This window comes from Leucoraja erinacea, chromosome 4 (assembly GCF_028641065.1).
Source record: "Leucoraja erinacea ecotype New England chromosome 4, Leri_hhj_1, whole genome shotgun sequence".
In the NCBI taxonomy this organism is placed as follows: domain Eukaryota; kingdom Metazoa; phylum Chordata; class Chondrichthyes; order Rajiformes; family Rajidae; genus Leucoraja; species Leucoraja erinaceus.
Genome location: NC_073380.1, coordinates 89936892 through 89964318, shown reverse-complemented (window position 1 = coordinate 89964318; position 27427 = coordinate 89936892). Strand labels below are relative to the sequence as shown.

The 27427-nt window shown below is 43.7% G+C and overlaps 1 protein-coding gene across 1 annotated transcript in view; it reads right to left on the bottom strand.

Moving 5' to 3' along the window:
* Positions 1 to 27427, bottom strand: part of nfatc1 (nuclear factor of activated T cells 1) — a 252670-nt gene that overhangs the window by 169266 nt on the left and 55977 nt on the right. Inside the window, 3 exon segments of the mRNA XM_055634764.1 lie at positions 6685 to 6825; positions 12636 to 12808; positions 15249 to 15451. Coding sequence (XP_055490739.1) covers positions 6685 to 6825; positions 12636 to 12808; positions 15249 to 15451 — 517 coding nt within the window.

Sequence of the window (27427 nt, the reverse complement as noted above, 5' to 3'; positions counted from 1 at the left end):
AAGTTCCCCAGGAAGAATTGGCTTATGCAATAGAGTGGAAAAGACAAATCATAAGAAGTCAGTAGCACTTCATTTTCACAGGAGCAGAAGTTGTTATGCATCAGACAGCAGACAATTCCTCACATTATGTCTGGAGAGCTGCGAGGAAAGTCTCAACTCCCACGCACTGGGATATCCTCCAAGAGGGCATTAGTCTCTCTGAGTAAACATGTTTTGCAGGTTTGCATTGTTGAATTTTTTTAAAAGTGCAATGGGAAAGGGGAGCAAAGAGTGGAAAAATCATCCCATAGGATTTTCTTTCTCAATATCTAACTGCAGAAGGGTCTTGCTAACGCAAAGGGCACCTTTTTATATTTAAAATATGCCTATTGTATTCGTGATAAGAAAAATAATCTTCAGTGGAATGGAACAGAGCACATTGATTCATTAAGAATCACTGAAACAGCACAAACCCACAATTGCATTAATCCATAACAAAAATAATATAGTGTATTTTTCATTTCACATCATACCCTTTCCACTGACTCACTGTTGTCAAAGTATTGACGGGAATTATATAATTCATTGCATATAGTTATCTGCTTGACAGAGTGTGAGAGATGTTGTACTGAGTTATAGAGAATGTTTGAAAGTTTTTGTAAACATGTAAACATAAAATAATTTTGGGAGAAAACGGCACTAATTGTTGACCTCCAGTATGTTTGGCTTGGACATCTCATGCATACCCTTTATCTGAAGGATTTTACTTCCATTGCATTTTTAATTAGTGTTTTGGAATATACCTAGATTTGCCAACTCTAGGAAAATATATTCCTGGAGAATTCAGACAAACAACGGTTCCAATTGCTCCACCCACAGGTTCACACCAGTGCCAATCCTTAGAGGCTCAGTCTGGTAAGCAGGTAAACATAGAAACATAAAAATTAGGTGCAGGAGTAGGCCATTCGGCCCTTCGAGCCTGCACCGCTATTCAATATGATCATGGCTGATCATCCAACGCAGTATCCCGTACCTGCCTTCTCTCCATACCCCCTGATCCCCTTAGCCACAAGGGCCACATCTAACTTCCTCTTAAATATAGCCAATGAACTGGCCTCAACTACCCTCTGTGGCAGAGAGTTCCAGAGATTCACCACTCTCTGTGTGAAAAAAGTTCTTATCATCTCGGTTTTAAAAGGATTTCCCCCTTATCCTTAAGCTGTGACCCCTTGTCCTGGACTTCCCTAACCCCACTTCTGTCCAACCCCTTAAAGAATTTTGTAAAAAACAGTCCCTAATGTTCATAGTGCCAGTTCCTTGTCTTATTTACATTACATCACCACCAATTTTTAGCAACTGAGCCCAAGTACATTAGCACAAAACTCTCCTCGTTAAATATATCCCAATGAACTTTGCAGGCCCTCGGTGCCTATTCTCAATACTACCCTCTGTTGGCAGAGAGTTCCCAAGGCTCTACCATTCTGTGGAGAGATTCACCACTCTCTGTGTGAAAAAAAAAGTTCTTCTCATCTCGGTTTTAAAGGATTTCCCCCTTATCCTTAAGCTGTGATCCCTTGTCCTGGACTCCCTAACATCGGGAACCTCTTCCTGCATCTAACCTGTCCAACCCCTTAAGAAATTTTGTAGGCACCTTGTTACTTGACTGGATGATGTTTGATTGTCTGTCAAACAGTCCCCTAATGTTCAACAGTGCCATAATTAATAAACAAAACAAATAAAATGAAATAGGCACTCAGTATGTTGTATATCGAAAAATGTGAACCATTGTAACTTATCCACTTTAGACTGTGAATTTCAAAATTCAGTTCTATTGTTATTTACATTACAGGATCACCACCAATTTTCTAGCAACTGAACTTTAATCCGGACAAAATTACAAGAGCGCACTTGAAATCCCCTCCAATCGTCCCTCACCTAGACCGGGTGCGACAGCTGACCTCAACCTCGTCGGGACTTCTGTGGCCAGACTTCCAATCGGAACACCGGCCCGATCAGAGCCGACGGATCCATTCCTATAGCCAGCGTCCGAGGCACACTTTGCAGGCCAGTACCTTGGTCACCGGTGGCCTATTTCAATACTGTTCGATTCCTCTCAGAGGCCGTGACCTGTGTTGGTCCAGCAAAACCAATAATCCAGCAAGGCTCTGCAACCATGGGTGCCGGAAAATTGATGGTGGACCTGTAAGGACCTGTCCCACGAGCATGCGACTCCATGCGGCAAGCGCGATCTAAGCAACTCCATGCGGCAAGCGCAACCTAACCAGAAACGGGGGCCGCGCGGAGGTCGAGTGAGTGACATGAAGTGCAAGCGAAGTCCACGGGAAGTTCATGCGTGACGTAAGGCGTCGAGGCGGCTGCGGGCCGGCAGGCCGTTGCCACGCGGAATTTTTGAACGGCCTCTGAGAGGAGCCGAACAGTATCAGAATGGTCCACCTGGGCCACCAGGGACCAAGATACAGGCCTGTAAAGTGGGCCTCGGACGTTGGCTATGGGAACGGTCAGTTTTTCGGAGCCCCGCGCGATGTCGGGACCAGCTCCGCACAACTCCGTACGGCTCCGGCGATCGAAGTGGGACCGGCCCCACGAGACTGTACGGCTCAAGCGACCACGTTAGGTCGCGCTTGCCGCATGGAGTCGCATGCTCGTGGGACAGGCCCTGTACTAACTGCTTCTAATGGATTCAATGGAGGACTCAATTCCACCCCATTTTTTATCGTTTTAAAATCCACCACTGTGTTATGTTTCTGCAGTATTGCCTCACAGATAAATACCCAATTAGACAGCACATTCCAATCTCAAGACATCTAAGAACTAGAAGGACACGGAGAGCAAAAGTATGGGGACACCACCACTTTGAAATCACCCTTCAAATCACACACCAGCCTGACTTGAAGATTTATCGCCGGCCCATCACTGTTGCCGACTCAGGATTCTCCCTCCCTGGGAACAGTATATGCTCACCCACACCTCTAGGACTGCAGCAGTTCAAGGAGGCAGCTCACCACCAGCTTCTCAAAGATAACTAGGGATAGGCAATTCAATGCTGGCTCAGCCTTCAAATCCACCATCCCTTGGATGAATTAAAAAAATAGTTCAGGAGGGTTAAAAAGTCTGATTATACCTGTATTTGAAATCTCTACAGCTATCATATTATTGTCTTGTGAATTTACATCCATTGTTCAGTATTATTGTCCATGCCTGACAGATCCGTCATCATCTGGATGTGCCTTGGTAGGAAAACATCTGTTCCAAAGCACCTAATTTTCAGTGGATTAAATATCCAGATTTAATGAGGGAAAGGCCAGGGAGTGATTACATGCAAGCTCCTATCTAATATTTGACCTTACTGAAGCATTTACCAGGAGCACTAACTGCTGTTGCCTCAAAATGCATTGGCATCTGTCCAATCATTCCAGACTGAAAAATTACAATCCACAGGGAAATACCCCTTGCTCTGAGTCACTTGTAGAAGGAAAAAACAACCTCCCATTTCTCCCTCCCCTCCCACCCCTCCCCACATAAAACACACATACACACACAAACAGACGCACACACACACACTAGTTGACATTAACTAGATTTTATGCAACAACAAAAAAATCACTGCAGAGATGCCAAGACGAGAGTGCTCATCAGACCTAACGTCAAAAGGCTGTGAAGTGGCCGTGTACAGTGATGTTGAGTTGATAGCTCCCAGTTTAACAGGTTTCCACAGGCAGCTGTGGAATTTGTAGATCGTGCCAGCATCAGGGAAACCCTCCAAAATAATAACCTTAAAAGAGGATCCTCCTACTCAGGTCATGCTCATGACTCATAAATTCTAACACTGCCACTGTTAGGGAATAGGTATTTGAAAGATAGCCATAAAATATGAACTTTCTTCGCAAAATATGCTTCGAGACTTCAGCCTAACAAAAGAAAAATGCTTTTGCTATGAGAAACTTTTTTCCTTGTTCAAACTCAATCACCATTATAGCCAGATCTGAGGAGTTCAAGCAAGGATGAGATTAACCCCTGGCAGAATTCATTTGTGTACAATATACCTTTGTGTTTTTAAATAGTCTTGCTACCTGCTCATGGCTGGTTGCTTTGTAAGGATCCAGTTCAATAATGCTACAGATGGTACTGAATGGGAATTGAATGCATTTGCACAAGATGGGTTTTAATTGTGTGTGAATTGTTCATTTGCAAGCTGTATTTTTGAAGAATCTTTCTTTAGATATTATGATTAAGAAGATCAGCAGGAGTAGGAAGGAACTGCAGATGCTGGTTTAAACCAAAGATAGACACGAAATGCTGGAGTAACTCAGCGGGACATGTTTAGCCATTATCCCTCAAGCATTTATTTTGAGAAGGCTAGAATATAAAAACAGGGATGTAATGCTGAGGCTTTATAAGACACAGGTCAGACCACATTTGGAGTATTATGTGTAGTCTTGAGCCACATATCTGAGGATGGATGGACTGGAGAGGGTCCAGAGGAGGTTTACAAAATGACCCTGAGGTTGATTTGGGTTAACAAATGATGAGCATTTGTCAGCATTGGAACAGTTCTCGCTGGAGTTTAGAAGGGTGAGGAAGAACCTCATTGAAACTTACTGAATAGTGAAATGCCTGGATAGAGTGGATGTGGAGAGGATGTTTCCGCTAGTGGGAGAATCTAGGACCAGAGGGCATAGCCTCAGAATAAACGGACATATCTTTAGAAAGAAGATGAGGAAGGATTTCGATAGTCAGAGGGTGGTGAACCTGTGGAATTCTGTGGAGGCCAAGTCATTGGATACTTTTAAAGTGGAGATTGACAGATTCTTGATAAGTACGGGTGTCAAAGGTTTTGGGGAGAAGGCATGAGAATGGAGTTGAGAGAGAAAGATAGATCAGGCATGATTGAATGTGGAGTAAATTATATGGACCCAGTGGCCTAATTCTGCTCCTATGACATGAATTTATGAAACCATTATTATTCATATACTATCAACCGCTCACACTAGTTCCATATTATCCCACCTTCACATCCAATCCCTAAACACGAGATGCAATTTGCAGAGGCCAATTAACCTACAACCACACATCAGGAAACTGGAGCATCCGGAGAAAACCCATGTGGTCACAGGGACATCTTTCAGACTCCACACACACACAGCACCAAGGTCAGGATTGAACCCGGGTCTCTAGCGCTGTGAGGCAACAGGCAGATCTACTCGCCACATTACTCACTGTAACATTTAGTTGTAGGATTACCACTGGCTGGCATAGTTTGGAAAAACATCCCTTTGGCCTTTTGCACAAGAAGAATATTAATGTTTTTGGTGTCACCTTAGTCTTAGCATTAGCACTTCGACCAGATGTCATGAGTTCAATATTCACTGCAAGTAAAGTGGAGCATCATCTGGGCTGATGTGTCAGAGCAATGAAGCAGTGCTGCTGGAGATACTATCTTTGGGTGTGGCCTTAAATCAAGGTCATCTCTGCTGGATTCTTAAATCCCATCCTAGTCAAGAAGGCAGCTAATATCATCAAAAACCCCACACCATTCTGGCCATGCTCTCTTCTTGCTGCTAACATCAGGACGAAGGTACAGGAGCCTGTATTTATGGAGGTAAAAGGATGGTTGATGCTTCGAATCGCGACCCTGCATCAGATCTTAGCATAAATGTCAACTATCTCTCTCCCTCCACAGATGCTGCTTGACCCTCTGAATTCCTCTGGCAGTTTATATTTTGAGTGACACATCAAAGGTATTTTCTTGTCTATAAAGTACGTGATGGACTGAGCTGATGAAAGGTGCCGTATAAATCATTTTTTTCCTTTAGACTATGGACGGTATAGATTTATGCAGAATAACATTTCCAAAGCCAGCACTTCACATAAATGCAAAATCAATAAAACTTGGGACTAAAGACTCACATTCAAAGCCAATAACTTTCAGAAAAAAATATTTGCTGAAAGAGAGCAGGGTTCAAACCTTAAACAAATGTACAGTTAATATTGCCTCGTGTTTTATTCGGGTATAGAAGCCGACAAATCCAAAACAGATACTTAAGCTTAATGGCAATGATCGACTATTCAAACAGCAGCTGTGTAAATAGAATTTCCTGGTCATTTCTGTTAATATGCTTAGGTCCTTAATCAGTTACATAAAACCTTGTATCTCGATTAGATCTTGAGGTCTTTGTTGGAATATTTGTAGCTAATTCATATAGCCTGGTTTCATTTTTTTTCTACGAGCAATAAATTGGCACTTCACTTAAACACTGTTGACCTGTCTTGTATTGGTAATGCTGAACATACAATATGATAACATATGTACAATGTACTATACTTCCGAGAGTCGGCCCCAATTAAATTAATGGGGCCGGCTACATTTCAGAAGAGGAGTACCAATTCCAGCTGCTAGCTGTTCGGCATTACTGATCCAAGCATGAATTTTGCACTGTTGGACGAAAGCTTTTTTATGCCCAATCAGGCATAAAATAAAACAAGGAAAATAAATTGCTTAGTCAAAAATATATATTTTTAAATGCAATATATAAATGTTGGTAACTGGTGATAATGTGTTAAATTAAATAAATTATTAAAGCAACAAGGGCAATATTAGCTCAAATTTCAAGCAAAGGGATACCATACATCAACACTTATGTCTTCCCATTTAGGGCAGGAGACATCAGGCATATTTCAACTTACCTGCTGCTTTTTCCACAAAGATGACTTTCGACTCTGCAAGAAAGTTGTGGCCGTTTAAAATCATCACCTTCCCACCAGTCACTGGAAACCTGTCAATGCTTTGCTTTTCTATCAATGGCAACTCCTGGGCAGACCTTTGGGCTGAAAGCAAACAAAGCCATGAGCAAAAATGTACAGGAGGCAATGAGTTTCTTCAGCATTAGTTTCATGTTGGGTAAATGGATTTAATCATCCTATTAAATTTCACCATCACTATTTGCCCTTGAGAAGGTGAGGTGATGCCTTCACTTTGAACCTTGCAGTTCTTCTGACTTAGGTGCTTTGACGGTGTTGTAGGGTAGGGGGTTCCACAGTATAAACACAGCGACGATGAAGAGCTGGTGATATATTTCTGGATGATGTGTGATTTGCGGTTTGGAAGGTAACCCCACGTGTTGGCTGCTCTTATACTGCTTGGTGGTAGCGATTATGGGCTTTGAGGATGCTTTTGGATTAGTGTGGACAACTAACTGTCGGGAATTTCATTGATGACACCCACTGCGTGCCAGCAGTGGAAGGAATGAGTGTTTTTCATGGTTGATAGAATATCATCGTAGTCAGTATATGGGGTTAGGAGGGTGAGATGGATCAGCCATAGTTGAATGGCAGAGTAGACTTGATGGGCCGAAAGGCCTAATTCTGCTCCCATCACATATGTACTTACTTATGAACTTATTCTTAACATGAACTACATAGACTGCATTGTTGTAATGTGGCTAATTGTGATTCAAAGCTGGGAGAGAAAGATTAAAATTCCAGCAATATAAATCTCAATCTATTGCATTTACAGTTGACAACCTGCTCCTGAAAATGGAGTTAGAGTGTCACACTGTCATTTTATGATGACAAAATTATTTGTCGGCATTTTTAAACATTCTCTTAATGTTTAAAATCACTGAACAGTTAATTGAGAATGGAAAGACCGTGTACACTTTTGATTGGGCATTTATAAATCATTTGTCTTACCCCTCAAGCCTGCAATGCACAGTTGACATGAATCAAATTATTAAAAATCTCCCTTCAACAACTGCAAACTTTCCTGGCAAAAGTGCTCACCATCAGGAGTTTCTGCAATAGTAAGTGATTGCCCAAAATCAAAACCAGAAGCACAGAAATATTCAACATTTTATTAATCTCATCTGCTCCAAGATTTGGTTCATTGATTTGATAATGAGGTAGATATTCTGCACTGGTCTCCTGCCATTATTCAATAGAGAGTCTAAAAAAACTCAGCTCGAGCAATTCTTAAACTAATCTACAGCGATTTGACCAACAATGGATGTGATTTTAGATGTGATATTTCACACCGTATATCACTTTGCAAGACAGACTCCCACAGGATTGGAGAATGGAATTTGAATTGTTCAGGATTTATTTAAATTGGATAGGTAGAAGCCTCTATGTTGTGTATAATGATGTTCTATTTCAGAAAGCGATGGAGACAGCAGTGATTCAAAGTGTGGTTTACATTACTAATGTTTTTGGCGACGTTGCATACAGTGGCTGAAGTGGGGCGTTGCCTGGTGAATGCAAGAACAAAACAAGAGTGTAAAATATCACAGGGTCAACTGCACCAGATGTTGAAGTATTATACCAACAGCTAGGAGACCTGGCTAAAATTAGAATCAATGGCAGGTAATAGTCAATACCAAAGACCACCCACAATGCATATGTGACTGGATCCAGTTAAGCTCCGTGTACACTGCTAAACACTGCACTCCTTGCTAAATGTTAGGAAAGCTAATGTACAATTGACTTAAAATGGAAATGAAATATAGAACTGTGCAAAATTAACTGCAAAGAGTTACACCACTTCCCATCATGTGGTAAACAAAATGACTACTGAGACTAATAGAAACATAGAAATTAGGTGCAGGAGTAGGCCATTCGGCCCTTCGAGCCTGCACCGCCATTCAATATGATCATGGCTGATCATCCAACTCAGTATCCCGTACCTGCCACCCGTAATCCCACTTGGTCCATGGCTCTATAGGTTATGGCACAGTAGGTACACATCAGTGGTTCTTTTTGGATGTGTTCGTTTCGGCCTCAAAGACACTTTCAGGCATTGAGCTCCAGACTTCCAATACTTATTGACGGAAACCTCTTCCTCAACACTCTTTTCAACCTTCTATAAATCACCTCTAGGTCTTGGACACTCTGCTGAGGGAAACCACTGCCTCCCATTCTCCTTACCTAGGCCTCTCATAGCTGACACATCCCTCGGAAGATCTTGACTGACAGATAAAAGCTTCATCCTTACATTGTTACGGCTGAGTAAAACTGTTGGCAGGAGACAAACTAATCTAAAGGCAAACAAGAATTCTGCAGGTGCTGAAAATCTGAAATAACCATATAACCATATAACAATTACAGCACGGAAACAGGCCATCTCGGCCCTACAAGTCCATGCCGAACAAATTTTTTTCCCCTTAGTCCCACCTGCCTGCACTCGTACCATAACCCTCCATTCCCTTCTCATCCATATGCCTATCCAATCTATTTTTAAATGATACCAATGAACCTGCCTCCACCACTTCCACTGGGAGCTCATTCCACACCGCCACCACTCTCTGCGTAAAGAAGTTCCCCCTCATATTACCCCTAAACTTCTGTCCCTTAATTCTGAAGTCATGTCCTCTTGTTTGATCTAAAAATAGAAAATGCTGGACATGCTAAGCACGTCAGGGTACATCTGTGGAGAGGGAAACAGAGTCAATATAACAGGTTGCAGAACATACAGGAGTGAAAACTTAAGAATATATTTTTTAATGGCATTGAAATGGGGAGTGTGTGAGTGCGTGTGTGTGTGATGGAGAACAAAGGGGATATTGGGGAGAGTGAGTGTTAGTGATGTGCAGCTTGATTTCTCTACCTTGTTTCATACATCAGTTGTTTCCTTTTTATTCATTAATGGATGTGAATATCACCTTATGTGGCAGTATTTACTGCTCATGCCCAACAGCCCTAAGATGGTGGTAACGGGCTGTCAACTAAACCCTCTTCAGCCTGTGTCACCAGGTTGCTGTCTCCATTCCGGTTCCATTGTTTAGACCCAATGATGATGAAGAAACTGCAATATATTTCCAAGTCAGAAAAGCATGCTGCCCAGCCCCTCGCATGAGTCATACTGGATGATCTCTACTGAGGTTGTGAGATCATAAGACATAGGAGCAGAATTAGATCATTCGGCTCATCGAGTTTGCTGTGCCATTCAATAATGGCTGTTCTATCTTTCCATCATAATCCCATTCTCCTGCCTTCTCCCCCTAAACTTTGACACTCTTACTAATCAAGCACTTATCAATGTCTGCTTTTAAAATATCCAATGACTTGGCCTTTACCACTCTCTGTGGCAATGACTTCCACAGATGTATCACCCTCTGGATAAGAAATTCCTCCCCACTCCAATGAAGGATTTTAGCAGTTCCAATGGGACACATTTTTTATTCTTTCTTGGATAATCCTACCTCTTCAACTAAAATGGGATGAAAGACTTTAGAAGGTTTAGCTTTTTCCATTCTTTTCCGGATAATGCCATCCTTCTGATGAAAATGCGATAATTGACTTTAGCATAATTGTGATGTGATTTTTTTGCCATTCTTCCCCATCCTGAAATTTACCAAATAACCATGTTGGATAGTGTCCGTGTACATATATCAATTTGATATGACACACAAGCAAATAATCGTCAATCATACACTCTCTACCTCACGTGAGTGGAATATCTAATTTAGAGTTTAACATTTGCAAAGAGGGACAATATCATAACAACAATGGCCATCTCTCTGATGAGATTGATTTTAAGTAAAAACTAAAGTTGTGTGGTGCTTGAATGACTATTTTGTTCCCATGAAGAAGCTTTGTTCCTAACTGTAACTTTAAAATATATAGACATTCAATTTCTGTCACTTATGTAATCTCAAAGACATATGGTAAATAAATGTGGCACAGTGGTGTTTTGGGTACTTGGGTACTTGGATCCTACAAGATGACTCTCTGTAAGCCATCTGGAGGAAGTGGCAATGTTATAATTCTCACTACAGGCAATTAAACAGTGTGTAATAAAATTATGCAGGTGTTTTAATCTCTTCACTACCATTAGTGTAAGAAAAAAATCAAAATCAGCTATCAAACAAACTGAATGTTGTATTATGGTTGTCAAAACACAGCCTTTTCCTACTCAAACTCTCTGGAGTTCTGAATGTCTGTGGCTCTATTGTGAAATAGAACTGTGCAAGCTCTAAACTCCTGGTGGTGAAGGAGCAAGGAAGTCAAAAAGCTTCAAAGAATTGCTCTTCTATTCTTTCTGCCAGTGAATGGTGCGAAGAGTGTATTTGTGCATAAATACGAGTGTCTGTAAGTGTCTGTTGCTAACTGTGCTAGCATGTGTGTACATGCAAGTATTTCCATTTGTGCATGTCAATGTTCCATTTGTGTGTATGTGTTTTTTTTCCAATATATGTATGTGTACTTGCATGCATGTATTTGTGCACGTACACACATGCGAGTGTATTTGTATCTACTTCTCAATGCTCCCAACACGGGCGGCGCTGATCAACATCGCGGAGTCCAGCGACTCCGCCCGGCTCAGCCTGCGGACTCGGGAGCCGCGGACTCCAATGGGAGGCGGCCGATCTGGAGGTCCGGGCCGCTGAGGATGTTCTCCTTTGGGGTTCGGTGTCGGTGTTCCATCATCCCAGCGCAAGGGCCTGAGCATCGGACCGCCCGTGGCGGCGACTGCGGGTGCTCGGGAGGCCCCAACCACGGGTGAACATCTGGGAGGATCGGAGGGGAGGCTGGCTGGACTATGGTACCTTCCTCAACTTTGGTGCCACTGAGTTGTGTTGTGGTTATGTTGTGTCGTGGACCTCTGTGTTTGTGCTTTTTTAAATTTTTAATATGATTTTATTATTTATTATTTATTTATTTATGATAATTGACTGTAAGGAAAATTCATTTTGTTGTCTCTAATATGAGACAATGACAATAAACTGAATACAATACAATACAAAAATACTCTTCTCATGACCTTACCTAACTATTCCAAAATGTAATTCATGTGATGCTTCGTAATATGACCACGCTGGAAATGATGTGCATATCTCATTCTCCCACTGGAAAGGCAAGCCCAGAGAGTGGACAAAGAGGTCACTCAGTGCTGGCGCATACCATATCTGTTTTGGAGCCACAGGCATGGCCTTTAGGGGGTGCATCAACTTCACCCTATCATTCTTCTTGAACCTGCATCAGCGCCGGCTTGGTGCAGCTATTACAATAGGTGGCATGAATAACCTTTTGGTATCATTGGTTAATGTCATGAGAAGACCAATGACAACTAGCTGCACATAAACACGCACACACACGCACACAGAGTAACAAACAATTTGCACATACAAAACAGGCACATACATAAATAGAAACATACACATAGCACATGGGACAACAGACACAAGTTCACACACACACGTACATGCACATGCACACCTAAAATGCACATAAACACAAATAAACATGAACATGCCCAAGCATATAGATTTGATTATGCATTCATATACATTTATGCACAAAATATGCACAATCAGACATACATTCTCACATATACATGTGCATAAATGTGTACACATCCACCACAAACGAACAGACCGAGACCTTTTCCCCTGTGACTTAATGGAATTTCAATAGGAATATCTCAAACCCTTGAAAAATGACCATCCATGTCACATTTGAGCAACGCTGCTGGCTTTGGATGATTTGTTAACTCTCCTTCTCTCTCAGGTGCTGCTGAGGATTTCGAGGATTAACTATTTCTCTTTCTGCTAAAATTAAGTTGGGTGATTGGAGAACCTTTATGGAGTGTCCAGATATTAATGTACTTCATTTGGCAAAATCATAAAGTGAATGATACTCACAGCACTCAATGGGATTTGACGAAGCCTGCAGCGAGACAGTTCTACCACTGGGTTGTGGGATATGGATACGGAAGACCAGCCTTACTCTTGTGTTCTTCCGTCCAATGTCAGTCTCACCTTTCCTCAGTTCGATGTCAGAATTTCGAAGTTTCAGTATCCCAGCACAATCGATGCTGTTGGTGACAGGAAACATTTTCTGTTATGATCGCAGAGACTCATATCCAAACATTTTTTACTTTCACTAAAAATAAATACGATAGAATCTGGATTATTTTTCTCATGATTGTAACATTCAAATATGCGTACATAGATGTAAATATTGCACAGCTTCATTAATGCATTCAATTTATTTTGATACAAAGTCAGCTTGCATGTGTGTGTCTCCATATTTTCACACATTTCTGAATACTGCACCGAATTTGGAGAAAGCCATTTACTACCTTTGATGGGAAGTACTGTGTCTAAACATAGGAATTGCAACTCATTCATTGCTCTGCTGAGAGCTGGCACGAACGAGATAGGCCAAATGGCTTCTTTCTTTGCTGTGAAAGCAAGAATGATTTTCACTTCACTTCCTGAACACTAACAGGACAGTGGAAGCACAAAAACCTGCAGATGCTAAAACCTTGAGCAAAAAAACTGCCACCTTCAACAGGATCCCACCACCAGTCACATCTTCCCGTCTTCAACTCTTCCACTTTCCAGAGACCACACTCTCCGCAACTCCTTGATTCAGATTCAGATTCAGATTCAATTTTAATTGTCATTGTCAGTGTACAGTACAGAGACAACGAAATGCATTTAGCATCTCCCTTGAAGAGCGACATAGCAAACGATTTGAATAAAAAAAATAATAAGTGTCCGGGGGGGGGATGGTGATTGGCCTTCACCGAGGTACGTTGTTTAGTAGAGTGACAGCCGCCGGAAAGAAGCTGTTCCTCGACCTGCTGGTTCGGCAACGGAGAGACCTGTAGCGCCTCCCAGATGGTAGGAGGGTAAACAGTCCATGGTTGGGGTGAGAGCAGTCCTTGGCGATGCTGAGCGCCCTCCGCAGACAGCGCTTGCTTTGGACAGACTCAATGGAGGGGAGCGTGGAACCGGTGATGCGTTGGGCAATTTTCACCACCCTCTGCAATGCCTTCCGGTCGGAGACAGAGCAGTTGCCATACCATACTGTGATGCAGTTGGTAAGGATGCTCTCGATGGTGCAGCGGTAGAAGTTCACCAGGATCTGAGGAGACAGATGGACCTTCTTCAGTCTCCTCAGGAAGAAGAGACGCTGATGAGCCTTCTTGATCAGAGTAGAGGTATTGTGGGTCCAAGAGAGGTCATCGGAGATGTTGACTCCCAGGAACCTGAAGCTAGAAACACGTTCCACCTCCGTCCCGTTAATGTGGATGGGGGTGTGCGTGCCGCCTCTGGACTTCCTGAAGTCTACAATGAGCTCCTTGGTCTTCTTGGAGTTAAGGGCCAGGTTGTTGTCAGCGCACCATGCTGCTAAGTGCTGGACCTCCTCCCTGTAGGCCAGCTCATCGTTGTTGCTGATGAGGCCAATCACCGTTGTATCATCTGCATACTTGATGATGGTGTTAGTACCATGTACAGGTGTGCAGTCATAGGTGAAGAGGGTATGCTCATCCCTGTCCACTCAACTCGCCTCCTCCCCAGGCACTTTCCTCTGCAATATAATACCTGTCCCGACACCTCCTCTTTCACTTCCATCGAAGAACCTTTCGAGGTGAGGCAGAGATTCCCATGCACCCCTTTCAACCTCGTCTGTGGCATTTGGTGCTCCTGATATGGCCTCCTTTACAACCACAAAGTGTAGACTAGGCAACAGTTTTGCTATACACTTACGCTCTGGAATTCTCTGCCACAGAAAGCAGTGGAGGCCAATTCACTGGACGTTTTCAAGAGAGAGTTAAGCCTCCTCCATTGTCACTTGAGCCCACACAAAATGAAAGAACAGCACGTCATATTTGGCTTGGGTAGCCTACATCTCAACAGTATGAACAATGAATTCTCCAATTTCAGGTAATATACCACTACTTACCTCTTCTCTTTGCTCTGCCCATTGTGCCCACACCCCAGCACACACACATTTCTCTCACCTTCACCCACGACCCTGCTCCTTTCCCCTCCACTGTATGCTTATCTCCGACCTCCCGCATCATCAAATCCCCCATTTCCTATTTTGCACCCATTTTCCTCAATCCCTCCCATCCATATTCCCTCCAGCTTTACATTTCACTCTTATTCTATCCTTAGCTGGTCCTTTTGCCTCTTTTTACCTCTAGCCTTTGTCACTATCTCCACCCATTTGCCAATAACCCCCCTCACCTGTATCCACCCATCACTTGACAGGCTTTACCTTACTGCCATCTCTCTTTTCCAGCTTCCCCCCGTCCACTCCATCAGTCTGAAGAAGGGTCCCAACCCAAAAGGGTCCATGTCCATTTCCCTCCCTAGATGCTACCGACCCGCTGAGTTCCTCCAGGAGCTTTTTTTTTAACTAACAGGGCTGCCCAGGCTAAAGACTAGTGCCATTTCAATTTCTGTTGGAAGCTGTGAGCTGAATATTTTTGCCATGTTGTGTGTTTAGAGGAGACTCACTTTGCTCTCATGTTGTTTTCTGGCAGCAGAGGGATCTCCAGGACCTTGGTGTTGCTGATGATGCTTTCATGGCTGGTGGTAGAAACTGTCTTGCCGGTGATGCGATGGACCTGGTAGAAGGCATGTGGTCTCAGCAGGCGATCGTCTGCTGTCCCAATGAACAGCTGCAAAGTGAGGGGTTCACTTTCCATATAACCATGGAGCTGGCAATAAAACAGAAAAGAAAACATTATTCAACATCAAGCATTAAAGACTAATTAACGTTTTAAAATATATGTCAGAGCCAAGAACAGGCAAGAAAATTACTGGCAGGTGCAATGTCCCATTTTTGCAGTAACAAAATATGAAAGCATATTTAATATACTCCACATTACAGGTAATTTCTCCAGATTCTGTTCTTTAAGGTGGTTATGGAACTACTTGCTAAAGATCTGAAACAACATTTTGATGATTGACTTCAAATTATTTTCTAAAGGTTCTGCTTTCGTATTCCACGTTGCTAACCTGATCTCAAAGTCGTACAGCACAGAAATAGGTTCTTCAGCCCACTGTGTTCATGTCAACCATCAAACATACATTTACACCAATGCTGCATTAGTTTCATTATTTATTTATTCTCCCCGTATTCACATAAATCGCTAGAATTTAGGAGATTGAGGGGGGATCTTATGGAAACTTACAAAATTCTTAAGGGGTTGGACAGGCTAGATGCAGGAAGATTGTTCCCGATGTTGGGGAAGTCCAGGACAAGGGGTCACAGTTTAAGGATAAGGGGGAAATCTTTTAAGACCAAGATGAGAAAAACATTTTTCACACAGAGAGTGGTGAACCTCTGGAACTCTCTGCCACAGAAGGTAGTTGAGGCCACTTCATTGGCTATATTTAAGAGGGAGTTAAGAGGGACAGCTAACTGCAATAGAAGCGAGGGGCACAAGTTATATATAAACTAGTCTTGCTGAAGGATACCGTGAAAAGTTTACCCTTTGTTGCAAGTGAGTTTTTTTAAGTGTACAAAATCGTAATTGTATGGACCCATGAAGCTGATTTGTGTTTGTGCACAAAATACAATCAGTTGTGCCGAAACAGAACATGTTGGTCTTTTATGGCATAAGGCCAGAAGAACAGTAGACCCTCAAGCTTGTTCTTACATTCACTTAGATCACGACTGATCTGACTAGCCATTTCCTCATAACTGTGATCATTCAACTTCTACCTTCTATTCCAATTATTATTTAATGCCCTGTACAATTAGAATGTGACTTAAAGATTGCTCTTTTTGTCTGGTTCACTGTCTGTTCTGTGAGGGATCTTCAATATTGATGAGGAAAACATTTTTTCACACAGAGAGTGGTGAATCTCTGGAACTCTCTGCCGCAGAGGGTAGTCGAGGCCAGTTCATTGGCTATATTTAAGAGGGAGTTAGATGTGGCCCTTGCGGCTAAGGGGATCAGAGGGCATGGAGAGAAGGCAGGTACGGGATACTGAGTTGGGTGATCAGCCATGATCATATTGAATGGCGGTGCAGGCTCGAAGGGCTGAATGGCCTACTCCTGCACCTATTTTCTATGTATCTATGTATCAACTATCCCCCACATTCTACCATTCACACACACATTGGGTTCTTCCCAATAACCCTTTCTGGCTTAAGTCCTTCCTCCACCACCTCCAGTTTAAATTTCATTTGGAATATTTTGGAGGACCATGAAACCAAGAACCAAACTAGTGGCAAGTTAGGATACCTGATTAATCTACCAACCTACATGTCTTTAGAATATGAGGGGTAACTGGATCAATCGAGGAAATCCCTTGCAGTCACAGAGAGAAGGTATGAACTCCATACAGGCAGCACTGAAGATCCCGACTGAACCCAGATCACGACTGATGCAATAATGGAATAGCTCTACGAATTGCAACCCTGTGATGATCTTGGGCAGTGGAAGTCTATGACGCACATGTTCTAGTTTTCTAAAGAACAGTCCAACAATAGTGCCTTGCACACCCACAACAAACAAATCACGGATTGAAAAGCTGAAATGTTTACTGTGTTGGAATCAAAACACTCATTACAAGTTCATTCTTGTGTGGCAGTCATTGCCGGCAAAGGGCAGAATTTGTTTCCCATCCTTACTTGTCCTTGGGAAAATGGATGTGAACTTTCTTCTAGAACTTAGTCCATGTACTGAAGGTGCTCACCACAGTACTGTTGGATAAGGAGGTCCAGGAAGATTCAAGATTCAAGATTCAATTTAATTGTCATTTGGACCCTTGAGGTCCAAACGAAATGCCGTTTCTGCAGCCATACATTACAAACAAATAGACCCAAGACACAACATAATTTACATAAACATCCATCACATCGCTGTGATGGAAGGCCAAAAAAACTTAACTCTCCACTGCACTCTCCCCCCCCCCCCCCGATGTCAGAGTCAAAGTCAAAGCCCCCGGCTGGCGATGGCGATTGTCCCGCGGCCATTAAAGCCATGCCGGGTGATGCAAGGTCGCACACCGGGTCTTGGTGTTAGAGCCCCCGGCGTGCGCTCGCAGAGTCCCGCGGCCATTCCAAGCCGCGTGTGGCGGTGATGTCAGGCCCCGCTCCAGGAGCTCTTCGACCCCGCAACTCAGGCGGGAGAAGTTGCCATTGCGGGAGCCCTGAAAAGCGGTCTCCCTCTAGGGACCCGCGGGCTCCCGTGCCGCCGTCCGCCAGACCCGCAGTTGCAGCCTCCGAATCTCTGGAGGTCGGGCCGCAGCAGCAGCAGCGCTCCACCGCCGCTCCACCCGCTCCGGACTCGGCCAGCTCCGCGACAGTAAGGTGAGTCGTCGGCACCAGAGTCCCCGGTCTTCTCCTGTTGGAGGCCGCTCCTCGTTGCAGCCCCAACGACAACGGAGACCCGACAGAAAAGGTCGGGTCTCCCGTGCAGGGAGAGATTTAAAAGTTACCCCCCCTCCCTCCCCCCCCCCCCACCCCCACACACACACCCCCCACAAAAAATAACAAAAACTACATAGAAACATAGACAAAAAATAATAAAAACGCGGACGGGCTGCAGAGGCCGCTGCTGACGAGAGTCGCGCCGCCTACCTGTAGTCCCAGTGACAGAGAAGGAACAGCAATGTCAGGATGGTGGGCACTTTGTGTGGGCCTGTATTTTAATGCACCAACAGCTCATGAGAGGAATAGATCAGGAAGATGCACAGAGTTTCTTGTCTAGAGTAGGGGAATCAAGGACCAAAGGACATAGGTTTAAAGTGAAAGGGGAAATATTTTATAGGAATTAGAAGGGTAACCTTTTCACACAAAGTGTAGTGGGTTTATGGAACGAGCTGCCAGAGGAGGTAGTTGAGGCAGGGGTTATCATAATGTTTAAGAAACAGTTAGACAGGACAGGTACATGGATAGGACAGATTTTGAGGGATATGGGCCAAACGTAGGTGGGTGGGACTAGTGTGTAGCTGGGACTGCTGACTGCTTGGTCGGTATGAGCAAGTTGGGCCTGTATCAATGCTGTATGATGCTATAAGAGCCCTGGACATTATAGATGGAGGAGGGAAGAGAGTGGTCACATAACCTTTGGCAACACGCTGCAGATAATGGTAACTAGGAAGGGAAGACAATAAATAAATGCTCATGTTAATTGGCCCTCATCAACACCATTCATTACAATACTGTGGACATACGGTTGCAGCATCAGGTAATTTTCTTTTGGTTTTTTTTCAATAATTCAATGATACTTTGTTGCTACCTTGGTACTGGACTTTGTACTGGACTTTGCTGCCTTCCCACACAGTGGGAACCATTGTGGGGGGATGTTTTTATGTTTATTGTTAAATTCCTTAATGTTGTGTCTTATCTTTATTCGTGTGCTGCAATGGCAAGTCACATTTCACTACACCAATTGGTGTATGCGATAATAAATGTCCTTTGTATCCTTTGTATCCTTGCATCCTTGTAAATGCTTTGTTTTGCATACAACCCGGTAAAACCATATAGCAGACCTCACCTATGCATTCCACAAGTGTCACCGCGTTTTGCCGCCGTCCTATCTACTGTCTACTGCCCTACATGGCAGCAGGCTTTTCAACATGGGCAAAATCAACAGATGGACATTTATGAATATTATACCCATTCATACTCGGGATGTGTAGGAAGGAACTGCAGATGCTGGTTTACACCAAAGATAGACACAACATGCTGGAGTAACTCAGTGTGACAGGCAGCGTCTCTGGAGAGAAGGAATGTGTGACGTTTCAGGTCGAGACCCTTGACTCAGGTATGGTCAGTATACAAGGGTAGATCTCCCCAAGCTGATTCACATCCCGGTGGTTGGCAGAGTATTGGTGCACCAGGTGTGAGCTCTCCATGCACCAACAAACCATATTTGTGTATGATTTGGCGTAACTGTGTGGTCATTGCTACTGTCCGATTTTTAGGCAGACAAATCAAAATGAAAGTATGAATGCTGCCGTAACAAACAGTAGAAAATATTAAAAGACTATTGAAACATACAAGCAAGAAAAGAAACACTGTAAGGGGGAACCATTAAGAGGACAACAGCAAGAAAATAGAAGTGAAATTAGCAGTTATGCAAATAACATTATACTGTATATTCCTCAGGGGAGATAGAACCTATCACAGAAAAATAATCTTAGTTGAATACCCAAACCGCAAATTATTCTGTTCAGGTATAACATAATGGCTATGGATGGGTTCAGGCTAGAGAAGGGGGAAGTCTAGTTCATAGACTAAACTATTGTTGAACTATTTGAAATGAAAACAGAAAAGTCTGGCAGCCATGGAGGTTCCCGGGAAGCAGAGCACTTGCAGTGTACACAAAGTGATTCAAATTTTCGGATTTGCATGACATATTGAAAGAATATATTAGTGCACCGTCTGCAACCGAGCCCAAATGCTTTCTAAAGTTTGCAACGTGGAGCTATTTTGACAATTCGCTGGAGTAATCTGGACAATATTTGTCTCACTGCAACATCTACTAAAAAAAACAGATTATTTGCCCTCTGTTTTCTTCAAGAAAGCAGTGTCAGCAGTAAAAAAACGTTATTATTTTATTTCCCTCTCTCTCCGTCCCTCCCCCACTCTAGTTCTCCAACTAGTTTCTCTGCTTTTCTGATTAATTTTACTGATTGTATGCCTCAGCTAACAATGAACCATTTTACATTTCCTTAGCATCGTCTGCTTTGATCTTTCATTTTCACACTTTACCCCTCCATATCTCTGGACTACCTCTTCCCTGACTTTCAGTCTGAAGAAGGGTCTCGACCCAAAACATGACCCATTCCTTTTCAGAGAGGCTGCCTGTCCCGCTGAGTTACTCCAGCATTTTGTGTCTATCTTCGGTGTAAACCAGCATCTGCAGTTCCTTCCTACACATTATTATGGTCCTTTTGGATTAAGTAATTTCCAACAACTCTTGGTTCCCAGATGTTACCACATGATTCAAGTAATGTTGGAAGGCGGCTGAAGTTCTCGATTGTCCAGAAATTCAGCCTCAGTCAGAAGTACCAGAACCAAAAACTTGTCCACATGCAACCTCCTCACAGTAATCAGGCACGACTGTCTCTAAGAACACGGGCTGCAAGTTTTACTGTGAATGCCACTTAAGTGAGTTGCTTTGGAAAGTGACAAGTAATTGCTTTTATTGATTCTTGTGCAATGATACTCTATTAAACAATGTAGCAGTTTGTCGTTTGCTCCCATTATCAATGTTATTCATGAAACAGTAGTTGCAAAGCATTTGACTCTGTCGCCAAACTTCACTCCCATTTGTTTTATTGGCTCTTGACCATGAGTTTCAATGGTTCGAAGGATGATGGATTTCAATTACAAGGTTAGAGGAGAGAAACAGAGGATTCTCACCTCTAATTTACTTATAACAACAACAAAAGAGGTATTTTGGCGCATCAGGTCCATGCGTGCCTGTAACTTATTTGGCCTCATGCATACCCTTGAACTTTCCTTTAAATATTTTTACCAACACTAAATAGTAATTTACAGCTGTACATTAATCCACCAGCGCAGCTTTGGGATGTGGGTGGAAACTGGAGCACCCAGAGGAAACCATATGGACATGGTATTGGTATCGGTTTATTATTATTGTCAAGTGTACCGAGATACAGTGAAAAACTTTGTTTTACATACTGTCCAGGCAAGTCATGCCATACATGAGTGCATCGGGTAATGTAAAAGAGAAAGAGAAAATAAACCGAGTGCAGAATATAGTGTTACAGCTGCATGCAGGGAATGTGAAAGAGAGCACCCAAGGTCAGGATTGAACCTGAGTTTCTGGAGCTGTGAAGCAGCCTACTGATGTCTGCCCACCATACCTTGGATTAGCGAGAAGCGTACAAAGATCGTGATAGACTTAGATACAATAAAATAGAGGGAACCACTTCCCCTTAAATCAGTCTGAAGAAGGGTCCCGACCTGAAATGCGTCCACAGATTCCGCTGAATTCCACCAAAACTTTGTATTTTGCTCCCATTAGCAAATTCCAGGCACCAGGGGATGCCGCTTTAAATTTGGTGAAGAGATGGTGAAGAGTGGGAAGTGTTATGGGAGATGATCTGGAATTCACGGCTTTTAAATGGTGGTGGAAACAGAATCAATTGAGGGTCCAAAGAAAGATGGAGAGACTATCAAAGGAAGATTATTTGCAAAGCTACAGAGAAACAGAAGGGACAATGGACTGTGAGTCAAGAGTCAAGAGTGTTTGATGGTCACATGTCCCAGATGGGGCAATGAAATTCTTACTTACAGCAGCACAACAGAATATTTAAACATAGTACAATGTAGAATAGTTCTATAAAGATCACATGGGCTTCCAGAGTGGTGTAACATGCCAATGATGATCTGAGTGTCTACCTATTCCAAAATAATGATAGCAAATCTTCCTCTCCTTTTCTAGGCCTCCTACTGCTCCCTTTTATTGGCCTGTCCCACAGGCGATTTTTCAGGTGTTTGCCGGCGACTGTCAAGTTGCCGGCACTCGCCTGAAAAACCGGCAACTGGAACAGCGACTGACAGAGTGGAACACACACACACACACACACACACATCGCAAAGGCGGGAGCCAGGGCAAGCGGGGGGAGCGCTGTCTGAAATTCACACGGTGCAAAGCCAAGGTGATACAGACACACACCGCGATGAACAGGAAGGTTGGCGCTGTAATTATGATGGGCAGCGCAGTGAACGGTAAATCCTTTAAAACAGGGAGGAGGGGGGACGAGAGGGGGGAGAAGGAGGGAGAAGGAGTGGAGACAACTGTTAAGAAGCCAGACAACATTTAATAAGCCAGAGATACATGGCTGTGAAGCTCGGCGGACATTTAACATTACCGGTCGGTAATCCTTGGTTCTGAAGACATTTATTTTCCCCAATGAGCCAATGAAATTCATCGGTCAGCACCGGCTACAACCTACGAGTACCTGAAAGAACCTTCGCCCTCCTAGCAACCAACTAGGACCTCCTGCCGACCCCCCTACGGCACGAGAATTCTCGCTACTCTCCAGGGCGGCTTCATTCGACCATAATCAAGCCGCGACTAGTTCCCAGAATGTGGGAACTCCTCACGACCATGAAGGCGACTCCCCGGCAACCACCCGCATACATGTGGCAACCATGTGGCGACTGCATAGTCTCCTGCAAGTCGCCTAAAAAGTCACCTAAGTGGGACAGGCCCATTAGTCAAGCATGCTACAGCTTCATTCCAGTATGAAATGACTCTGAGAGTATCTGCATTCATTGCAGTTTTGTTTCAAGTAGAAATTTCTACATTGGTGAAAGCCATCAAAAGAAACGAGGCAGTAAAACAAGGTGAAGCAACCAGCCACAATTGCCTTCAAGTTAGTATTCTTTGAATAAATCTTCATTAACAAAAAACACAGCGAGTTGTCAGCAAATAAGCACTTACAAGGCACAATTTCTGTTGTGCAATTGCAACCAGAAAGAAACCCTGCTATCATCTCCCAACCACATAAACTCCCTTTGAAGAGCAGCAGAATCAGCTCACAGCAGAAAACCGTTGATGTTGACTCAGTAGCCCCCAATACCAATCATCTGACGGTGATCCCACAAGCAAAATTATTGTCAATGCATAATGCAACAAATATATAGCAAACTATTGTGGTGCATAGCTATTTCTAGACCATGATTAATCATTTCAGATTCTTTGCAAATTCCACAACCTTATTATTGAGATATATATTGTACATCTTCTAAATGTTCATCTCATCTTGTAGTTGATTCATTTTTAAGCACAATGAGTTGGTGAAGTTATCCATGGTTTTGTTCTCTTGGACAAAATAAAATAGATAGGGCCACAATTTTCAGGTTGTTGGCCTGTGCTCAATCATCACCTCCAACACCTACCCCTCCCTCTACGCAGGAATTCTCCACCTCTACATCAGGCATCTGGGGTGGAGAGTACTGCACCGAGGAGTCCCCTGCAACCTGTTTCTCTCGCGGTTCACAGAGGCCAGACGCCTGGAAGAGTCTGTGTGCCACGTGTATATGGAGTGAGGCTGCAGTCCCTGTTCCATTATCCAAGGGCTGTTCCTTGCCTTCTGGCTGCACTTCTCACCCACCATCCTCATCTTTGGACACATCTGTGCGTAGGGGAGAGGGTAGGGCCGAAGATGTCCTGGTTGGGTTGCTCCTGGGCCTGGCCAAGCTGGCCATCCACGAGTCACGGCACCAGGCGGAAGAGGGCTCGGCCAGAGCCGGTTGCCTGCCCCTTTACTGGGGCGAATGCACCCGGGTGGTGTTAGAGAGGGGCTACCCTGTCCACGGGCTCCCTGGGGGATTTCCGGGACCGCTGGGCACCGCGGGGGGTTGAATGCATCCTTGACAAGGATTGTAACATAGTATGTCCACAAAAATGCTGGAGAAACTCAGCGGTGCAGCAGCATCTATGGAGCGAAGGAAATAGGCAACGTTTCGGGCCGAAACCCTTCTTCAGTTGATTTAGTATATTTGTTTGTCTTGTATTATGGTGGTGGTTTCTGTTTTGTTTTGCTGTACTGTAAATATTATTTTTAATAATTGAATATATTTTTTGAATTAAAAAAACAACCACCCCCAGCCCTGCGGCACTTGCCTTTGCAACCGCAGGGAGAGTAAAAGACTGCTCCTTTGAGCTCCTTCCTTTCCACCGTCCAGTGAGTCATACTCAGCCACCAGCAGAAGCATCAATTCAGTTGTAATGCTTATAATCCACGTTTATGTGATAGGAGCATAACTAGGCCAATCGGACCATCAAGTCTACTCCCCATTCATAGAAACATAGAAACATAGAAATTAGGTGCAGGAGTAGGCCATTCAGCCCTTCGAGCCTGTACCGCCATTCAATATGATCATGGCTGATCATCCAACTCAGTATCCTGTACCTGCCTTCTCTCCATACCCTCTGATCCCCTTAGCCACAAGGGCCACATCTAACTGCCTCTTAAATATAGCCAATGAACTGGCCTCATTCAGCCATGATCTATCTTTCCCTCTCAACCCCATTCTGCTGCCTCCTCCTCATACACCCCCCCCCGAAACCTAATCAAGAATCTATCAATCTCTGCCTTAAAAATATCCGTTGACTTGGCCAAGCTAGTGCTCACAATTCAATTTCATCTGCTTTGGAGAAAACAAATGAAAATTGGGTGACACTTTGTAAAGCATCTGTATTCAGTCAACCAGGGAAATCCTGAATTCTACATCCCACTCTAATCTCCTTGTCTGTGGTCTCCTGCATTCTTATAATGAGGCTATATGTAAGATTGAGGAACAGCCATTCTGTTGGGCATGTTGTAACTTCTTGGATTCAATATCAAACACCATATGTTCAGGTAGCTCTCCTTCTCTAATATCAAAACCGATTAATTTTCCTTTAGGTCATCCGTCTGTAATATTGGCTCAGTCTTTCTCGCTCCAATAGCAAGGCCCGACGTTGCGGCCTATAGTCTCCAGTTACAGCTTTTACATCCCTTTGTTTGTGTTTTCTCCTTGCCTTCATCTCTAACAGACCCATTAACCATTTAACCAAATTACATCATCAATCATTCATCTCCATGGCAACCAGGGCTCACCATCGTTCAATGGTTCTTTTATTGTAAAGTTCAGTGCAATATATTTTTTTCATATAGATCAGTGAGAATATTGCCATACATGAAGACAATCTCCGATTAAGTACCCCATCCATGGAAATAGCCAACTGAGTCCATATGCAATAGTCTTTAGTTTTTTGCCCACAATTTAGACAGTCCAAGCTGCAGCAGGCCATAAAGTCCCATTGCAGCCCTCACCTGATTCGGATCGCCAGCAAGCCGACCTTCTCTCCTCTCCGGGCCTTCAGTCTTCATTGCCTGGGGGCAGGCACCTCCTGCAGCCGACCTTGAAAGTGCGGAAGGTTAGAAACACGGTTCTCCTACCGGCCCTCTGTCCAGCTTCTGCCGTTATCGCCGACTCTCTCCTCCTTCAGTGGCGTGTGGGAGACGAGCCTCGGGCCCACTCCAGGCAGGTTCCCCCGGTTCCACGTCCAGCTGCTGGTCGGGGTTTGGCAACCGCGCGCATGGCCCTCCGACAGCCTCCACTGCACGGCCCTGTGTGTGACATCGCCGATGGCTCCTCAGGTCTTCGGGGATGACCAGGGCCGGGTTCGGCCACGGCCCGCCTGTCTAATGACCACCAGCCATGTGGCTCGCAGGTCAAGTATGACAAGCTGTGTGGATACTTCTCATGAACTAAAATAGAGTTTTAGAATAAGGTATTGCCTGCTTAAGAAAACAAAAAGGAGTTTCTTCTCTCAAAGTTTCATGCATGTGTGTAATTCTCCACCCCAGAGACAGAGTCAGCGAACATATTCAGTGATGAGGTAGACAGACAAAGGAATCAAGGGCTACAGAGGAAAAGTGGAGCTGAAGCCAAGTTCAGATCAGCCACAATCTTATTGAACAGTACAGCAATCTTTAGGGACCCTATGGGTGACTTCCCCTCCTATTTCTTATCTTCTTCTGCTGGAAAACTCTGGTGCTTTGGCATCTGCTTTGAATCTCACAGGGACAAACACTACACTTTTGTGTGAACTTGACGGCTTTAAATATTGGAACAGTAACCGCTTGGAGTACTGCGATGGCACGGATCCATCATGTCCAAAAATATCCTAGATGGGGAGCTTTTCTCTGGACTACACAGGCTTGAATTTGCAGTCAGCCGTGAAACACGACTGCACGTTACGTACCTCAACAAAGGCTCTGCGCAAAGATGTAGCGATTTCTGTGGTGGGAACAACTTCTTTCCCAGTGTCAGGTGACGTCTGACATCATAGAAACATAGAAACATAGAAAATAGGTGTAGGAGTAGGCCATTCGGCCCTTCGAGCCTGCACCGCCATTCAATATGATCATGGCTGATCATCCAACTCAGTATCCTGTACCTGCCATCTCTCCATACCCCTGATCCCTTTAGCCACAAGGGCCACATATAACTCCCTCTTAAATATAGCCAATGAACTGGCCTCAACCACCTTCTGTGGCAGAGAATTCCAGAGATTCACCGCTCTCTGTGTGAAAAATGTTTTCTTCATCAATATTGAAGATCCCTCACAGAACAGACAGTGAACCAGAGACAAAAAGAGCAATCTTTAAGTCACATTCTAATTGTACAGGGCATTAAATAATAATTGGAATAAAAGGTAGAAGTTGAATGATCACAGTTATGAGGAAATGGCGAGTCAGATCAGTCGTGATCTAAGTGAATGTAAGAACAAGCTTGAGGGTCTACTGTTCTTCTGGCCTTATGCCATTAAAGACCAACATGTTCTGTTTCGGCACAACTGATTGTATTTTGTGCACAAACACAAATCAGCTTCATGGGTCCATACAATTACGATTTTGTACACTTAAAAAAACTCACTTGCAACAAAGGGTAAACTTTTCACGGTATCCTTCAGCAAGACTAGTTTATATATAACTTGTGCCCCTCGCTTCCATTGCAGTTAGCTGTCAATAGGACACACTCCGGAGGCACCTTCAGATTCAGAATCAGACTAGTTTATTGTCTTATACACCAGGGTGCAATGAAACTCCTTGTTTACATGAACTTCATAAACAGTACACGGTAATAATAGATACGACCAGTGCTTTAGCTGTGACGGTACGTGCGTACCAGCACTTCGATA